This window comes from Cherax quadricarinatus, chromosome 62 (assembly GCF_038502225.1).
Source record: "Cherax quadricarinatus isolate ZL_2023a chromosome 62, ASM3850222v1, whole genome shotgun sequence".
Lineage (NCBI taxonomy): Eukaryota > Metazoa > Arthropoda > Malacostraca > Decapoda > Parastacidae > Cherax > Cherax quadricarinatus.
This window is the reverse complement of record NC_091353.1, coordinates 19497868-19505705: the sequence shown is the minus strand read 5'-3', so window position 1 is coordinate 19505705 and position 7838 is coordinate 19497868. Positions and strand designations below refer to the sequence as shown.

The window sequence follows — 7838 nt, the reverse complement described above, 5'->3', positions numbered from 1 at the left end:
GCCCATATGCTGTATCAGTTATCTGGTTGATGTGTGCTTCAGATGTGCTCGGTGTTATGCTCGCCCCAAGATCTTTCTCCTTGAGTGAGGTTTGCATTCTTTGGCCACCTAGCCTATACTCTGTCTGCTGTCTTCTTTGCCCTTCCCCAATCTTCATTATTTTGCATTTGGCTTGGTTAAATTCGAGAAGCCAGTTGCTGGACCACGTCTTCAGTCTGTCCAGGTCTCTTTGAAGTCCTGCCTGATTCTCATCTGATTTAATTCTTCTCATTAACTTCACATCATCTGCGAACAGGGACACTTCTGAGTCTAACCCTTCCATCACGTCGTTCACATATACCAAAAATAGCACTGGTCCTAGGACTGACCCCTGTGGGACCCCGCTCGTCACAGGCGCCCAGTGTGATACCTCATCATGTACCATGACTCGTTGTTGCTCCCCCTCAGGTATTCTCTGATCCATTGCAATGCCCTTACTGTTATATGCACTTGATCCTCCAGCTTCTGCACTAATCTCTTGTGATGACCCGTGTTGAAGGCCTTCCTGCAGTCCAGGAAAATGCAATCAACCCACCCCTCTCTTTCGTGTCTTACTTCTGTTACCTTGTCATAAAACTCCAGAAGGTTTGTGACACAGGATTTGCCGTCCATGAATCCGTGCTGGTTGTCCTTTACAATCTTGTTCCATTCCAGGTGTTCCACTACTCTCCTCCTGATAATTCTCTCCATGACTTTGCATATTATACACGTCAGTGACACTGGTCTGTAGTTTAGTGCCTCGTTTCTGTCTCCTTACTTAAAACTATGTGTGTGTGTGTGTGTGTGTGTACTCACCTATTTGTGGTTGCAGGAGTGAAGTCTTAGCTCCTTAGTGTGTGTGTGTGTGTATGTGTGTGTGATCCAGCCTCACCTTTGCCCACCAGTCTGATCTTCTCGTAGTCATGGTCGAGGTCCTTGACTCTCTTCTTAGCGCCGTTACCAGCAGTCTTGAGAGCATCCTTCAGTTTCTTCAGGTCAAAGTAGAGTTCTCCCAGGGTGAGGGGCGTCGACCCCTCGTTACCCCACTTCACCACCTCCACCTCTGACCCCTCTAGATCCTTACACAGACTCACAGTGACCTAAAACACCAGGTTCAATGATTACAGGAACTCAAAAGACTTAAGGAATATAAATATAAATCATTTTATTTACTATGAATCATTACTATCAAATAAAAAAATGAATTTCCCCCGAGAATGGAGACTGATTAATGTTTAGTAAACTTTAAAGTGTATCAACTACACTATGGTCATTAATGCTGCACCACCAGAGTGCTTTTATCCCTAAAATTTACAATATACACCTCTCAGTGTATATATATACTGAGAGTAATATACTGTCAGTGTATATATACACTGTGAATGCTGGCAGAGTCACTATAACTTTCCTGACCAACAACTTCACAAGCATCAAGACAATAACTTCCTTTAAAGACGATATGAAGTTGTGGTGTATACTGGTTAGTAAACCCAAGAATGATATACTTGTGTTACACTTGTGTTACACTTGTGTTACACTTTGTGTTACACTTGTGTTACACTTGTGTTACACTTGTGTTACACTTGTGTTACACTTGTGTTACACTTTGTGTTACACTTGTGTTACACTTGTGTTACACTTGTGTTACACTTTGTGTTACACTTGTGTTACACTTTGTGTTACACTTGTGTTACACTTTGTGTTACACTTTGTGTTACACTTTGTGTTACACTTTGTGTTACACTTGTGTTACACTTGTGTTACACTTGTGTTACACTTTGTGTTACACTTTGTGTTAAACTTGTGTTAAACTTGTGTTACACTTGTGTTACACTTTGTGTTATACTTTGTGTTACACTTGTGTTACACTTGTGTTACACTTTGTGTTATGCTTTGTGTTACACTTGTGTTACACTTTGTGTTACACTTGTGTTACGCTTTGTGTTAAACTTGTGTTAAACTTGTGTTACACTTGTGTTACACTTTGTGTTATACTTTGTGTTACACTTGTGTTACACTTGTGTTACACTTTGTGTTATGCTTTGTGTTACACTTGTGTTACACTTTGTTACACTTGTCTTACACTGTGTTACACTTGTGTTACACTTGTGTTACACTTTGTGTTACACTTGTGTTACACTTGTGTTACAATTGTGTTACACTTGTCTTACACTTGTGTTACACTTGGGAATATTTATTGTGGATATAATGTTGCTCAAAATGAATCCCCCCCACACAACACACACACACACGCACACACACACGCACACACACACACACACACACACACACACACACACACACACACACACACACACACGCGCGCGCGCGCGCGCGCGCGCAGAATAAATTCGAACCATGATCCTGCAGGAGAAAGCAGGACTATGTGACAAAACGGGGTACCAGAATGTGTACCTCAATCGAGACAGAACACAAGAGGAAAGGATGATACTGAAAGAGAGAGTACAAAAACGAAAAGAGGACCGAGAGGAAATGACAAAGATGAGCAGAAGAACCCAGACACAGGTGGAAGGGCAAACACACCCTCCAGAAACACCTGCAGAAGGACTCCAACCTCAACAACCCCAAGGCAATTGAGCAATCTATACTGACACTCACACACTGATCCCTCTGTCACCACCCCACACACCACAAACCCCACTCCTACAGCAACCCCCTATGGGAACTCTGCCCCATCTCCAGCCCCACTGCAACCCCCCATAGGCCCCCACCAGACCTCCTGCTCCCCCCAACCCCAATCTTCTCCCAGGATCACAGTTTTAGAAAAGAAGCTCAAGGTTTGGTACATGAATGCGAATGGAATAACGAATAAATATGAGGAGCGGCATGAAAGAATCAATGAGAAGTCCCCAGACATCATAGCAGTCACAGAAACGAAACTCACTGAGACAATAACAGACGCAATCTTCCCACCAGGATATCAGATCCTGAGGAAAGACAGAAGGAGCAGAGGTGGAGGAGGGGTTGCACTGCTTGTAAAAAACCGATGGAGATTTGAGGAAATGGAAGGCATGGACGAGATTGGAGAAAGGGATTACACAGTAGGTACACTTCAGTCTTGGGAACATAAGGTAGTCATTGCAGTGATGTATAATCCACCACAGAACTGCAGAAGGCTAAGGGAGGAATATGAAGAGAGCAACAGAGCAATGGTGGACACACTGGCTGAGGTGGCAAGAAGAACTCACTCGAGCAGAGCAAAGTTACCGGTTATGGGCGATTTCAACCACAGAGAGATCGACTGGGAAAACCTGGAGCCACACAGGGGTCCCGAAACATGGAGAGCCAAGATGATGGATGTGGTACTGGAAAACCTCATTCATCAACATGTTAAGGACACTACCAGAGAGAGAGGGGGGAGGATGAACCAGCAAGACTGGCCCTCGTGTTCACACTGAGCAGTTAAGATATTGAAGACATCACATATGAGAGGCCCTTTGGAGCTAGTGATCACGTGGTTCTGTACTTTGAATACATAGTAGAGCTACTGATGGAGAGGGTAACAGGAGTTGAATGGGAAAAGCCAAATTATAAAAGGGGGGACTACACAGGTATGAGGAACTTCCTGCAGGAGGTTCAGTGGGACAGATAATTGATGGGAAAGTCAGTAAACGAAATGATGGAATACGTAACAACAAAATGCAAGGAGGCAGAGGAAAGATTTGTTCCCAAGGGCAACAGGTCAACTACAGTGGCAGGGAACAGCTGGGCAGGGAAGACAGTCCACGGAGCATAGGGGCTGCAGCAAGGGCAGAAGTTGAAGGCAGGAACGTTTCAATGGAAAGAGGATGCAAAGAGAGATACAGTGGGAGGAGAAGAGGGAGAGGTCAGTGTTTGTCTACGGGCTCTAAGAAGTCGAAGGGGAAACCTACAACGAAAGAAACCAGGGGGAGAAGAAAGCGATCGAAGATATCATGAAAGCAATAGGTGAGGGAGACACGATCCAGGTGGCAAATTTTCGGAGAATTGGGTGGTTTGTGGGTGGAAGTAGATGGCCTGTCAAAGTAATCTTCAAGGCAGAATCAGCTCGAACCAGGGTCCTGCAGGAGAAAGCAGGACTGAAGGACAAACCAGAGTACCAGAGAGAGTACCTAGATCGCGACAGAACACAGCAGGAAAGGACGATACTGAGAGAGAGGGTACAAAGACGAAAGGAGGAAAGGGATGCATTGATGAAGACAAGCAGAACCCAGACTCAGGTGGAAGGACAAATACACCCTACAGAGACACTGGCAGATGAACTCCAACCACAACAACCCCGAAGCAACTGAATAATCTCGGCCAAAACCCGCACACTGTTTCCTCCGCCGCCCCCTCCATCACAAACCCCACCCCTACAGCAGCCCCATATGGGCACTCTGCCCCCCCCCACAAATCCCACCCACACCGTGACAACCCCAATGCAGCTGAACAAACTCAACCAAAACCCACACACTGTTCCCTCTGCCCCCACTCACCACATCATAAACCCCACTGCTACAGCAGCTCCCTACAGCCACTCTGCCCTCACCCACCCCATCACAAACCCCACCCACACCACAAGCCCCCATAGGCCCCCTCAGGGCTCCCACTCCCCCAACCCCAATATTCTTCAAGGTCCACTGTGATAGACAAAAAGCTGAAGGTGTGGTAAACAAACGCAGATGGAATAGCAAATAAATATGAGGAGTGGCAAGAAAGAATCAACGAGAAGTCCCCAGACATCATAGCAGTCACAGAAACGAAACTCACTGAGACAATAACAGACACAGTCTTCCCATCGGGATATCAGATCCTGAGGAAAGATAGAAGGAGCAGAAGGGGATGAGGGGTTGCACTGCTCATAAAAAACCGATGGAGTTTTGAGGAAATGGAAGGCATGGACGAGATTAGAGAAAGGGACTACATAGTAGGTGCAATTCCATCTGGGGAACATAAGGCAGTCATTGCAGTGATGTATAACCCACCACAGAACTACAGGTCAAGAGAGGAATATGATGAGAGCAACAGAGTGATGGTGGACACACTGGCTGAGATGGCACAAAGAGCTCAATCGTGCAGAGCAAAGTTTCTGGCTATGGGTGATTTCAACCACAGGAAGATCGATTGGGAAAACCTGGAGCCTCATGGGGGCCCCGAAACATGGAGAGCCAAGATGATGGATGTGGTACTGGAAAACCTCATGCATCAACACATCAGGGACACTACCAGAGAGAGAGAGAGGGGAGGATGAACCAGCAAGACTGGACCTTGTGTTCACCCTGAGTACCTCAGACATTGATGACATCATATATGAGAGGCCCCTCGGAGCTAGTGACCACGTAGTCCTGAGTTTTGATTACATAGCAGAGTTACAAGTGGAGAGGGTAACAGGAGTCGAAGGGGAAAGCCAAACTATCAAAAGGGGGACTACACGGGTATGAGGAACTTCCTGTGGGAGGCGCAGTGCGACAGAGAAATGGTAGGAAAGTCAGTAAATGAAATGATGGAATATGTAACATCAAAATGCAAGGAGGCAGAGGAAAGGTTTGTTCCCAAGGGCAACAGAAACAATGGGAAGACCAAAGCAAGTCCTTGGTTTACCCGAAGGTGCAGGGAGGCAAAAACTAAGAGCATTAGAGAATGAAAGAGGTATAGAAGGCAAAGGACCCAGGAAAACAAGGAGATCAGTCGAAGAGCCAGAAACGAATATGCACAAATAAGGAGGGAGGCCCAGTGACAGTACGAGAACGACATAGCATCGAAAGTCAAGTCTGACCCAAAACTGTTATTTAGCCACACTAGGAGAAAGACAACAATCAAAGACCAGGTGATCAGGCTGAGGAAAGATGGGGAACTCACAAGAAACGATCAAGAGGTATGTGAGGAGCTCAACACGAGATTTAAGGAAGTATTCACAGAGTAGACAGGAAGGACTCTAGGAAGACAGGACAGAGGGGGACACCAACAGGGAATAGACCAACAAGTGCTGGATGATATGCACGGAACTGAGGAGGAGGTGAAGAAGCTGCTAAGTGACCTTGATACCTCAAAGGCAATGGGACTGGACATCTCCCCATGGGTCCTCAGGGAGGGAGCAGATATACTGTGTGTGCCATTAACCACAATCTTCAACACATCCCTTGAAACTGGGCAACTACCTAAGGTATGGAAGACAGCAAATGTAGTTCCCATTTTTAAAAAAGGAGACAGAAAAGAGGCACTAAATTACAGACCAGTGTCAGTGACATGTATAGTATGCAAAGCCATGGAGAAGATTATCAGGAGGAGAGTGGTGGAGCACCTGGAACGGAACAAGATTATAAACAACAACCAGCACGGATTCATGGAAGGCAAATTCTGTGTCACAAACCTTCTGGAGTTTTATGATAAAGTTACAGAAGACACGAGAGAGAGGGGTGAGCTGATTGCATTTCCTTGGACTGCAAGAAGGCCTTCGACACAGTTCCTCACAAGCGACTAGTGCAGAAACTAGAGGATCAGGCACATAACAGGAAGGGCACTGCAATGTATCAGAGAATACCTGACAGGGAGACAACAACGAGTCATGGTATGGAATGAGGTATCACAGTGGGCACCTGTGACGAGCGGGGTCCCACAGGGGTCGGTCCTAGGACCAGTGCTATTTTTGGTATATGTGAAAGACATGATGACACTTGGTCCAACAACTGGCTTCTTGAATTCAACCCTGCCAAATGTAAAGTCATGAAGATCGGAGAAGGGCAAAGAAGATCGCAGACAGAGTATAGGCTAAGTGGCCAAAGACTGCAAACCTCACTGTGAGAGAAAAGTAGGCATAAGTGGGGTTAAGGTTGTTCAGACAACCAGGAACCATTAGCGAGTTACGTCGCGCACCCCCCCCCCCTCTGGCAGGCTGGGGCGAAACTAGTTCTTGGTGTCTGATTTATTCAAATTTCTACTCCTGGTAATATTGACCTTACCTGGTGTGGGTTGAAGTTTGGAGAGTCACTTCACCTCCACTCTTCTCCTAATCAGGTAGGGTGATCTACCAGGAGTATTACTGTTTGTTCCTTTCTTTTGTTTGCTGGTTACCAGTAATGATTTTGGCAGTTATCATTCTTTTCCATTCTTAAATGTTATATTATCATGACCATTGGTAACCAGTTTATTTTTTCTTATTACCAGCTCTGTTCCTGGTGTGGTCATCCAGGATAGACGCCAGATAAAGGAGCACTTAATGAGACTTATTAACATTATTGGACTACTACTGGCCCTTACCTGTTCTACTTGTGGTGCTCCATCCAAGTGGTAGGAGATTCCAAAACATCGGACTATCACCATCCGCCCAGGATAACCTACATCAATAATATCAGAAGATCTATCCAGGGCCTTACCTACTCCTGCCCAACTACAAGAACCGAAGGCCATATTTTTTTATATTTAAATTTTAAGTAAAATCCTCAAAAATCATTATTCTTATTTTTCTTAGTCATTTCTTTATTTATTTATTTTTCCATTAGTTTCTTTTGTTCAGATGGAAGGCGTTCCACTGACACTCACTTAAGGAGAAAGACCTTGGGGTGACCACAACACTGACCCAGAAATAGCTAAACTCCTTATGATTCAGAACCAAACGATCACCAAACTAACTCAAGAAATGCAGGAACTAAAAGCTAGCAATGCAGATTACCTCGACAAGATCACTGCTCTTGAACATAAGCTAGACACTCTGGAACAACAAAGCAACACCCACACCCAGTCCCTAGATACCATCAACACTCTAAAAGACCAAGTCACCCTGCTTACTACCAACATTATAGAGGAAAGATCAAGAGTGGACCAACAACTTGCCAATGTCA

The 7838-nt window shown here is 45.4% G+C and overlaps 1 protein-coding gene across 1 annotated transcript in view; it reads right to left on the bottom strand.

Moving 5' to 3' along the window:
* LOC128702475 (serine/threonine-protein kinase Nek8-like) overlaps nucleotides 1-7185 on the bottom strand; it is a 138276-nt gene extending 131091 nt beyond the window's left edge. The window contains exons 1-2 of the mRNA XM_070098523.1: nucleotides 7162-7185; nucleotides 911-1118 (exon numbers count right to left, since the gene is read on the bottom strand). Coding sequence (XP_069954624.1) covers nucleotides 911-1118; nucleotides 7162-7185 — 232 coding nt within the window. The remainder of the gene's footprint in view (nucleotides 1-910; nucleotides 1119-7161) is intronic.
* Nucleotides 7186-7838: the final 653 nt, after the last annotated feature.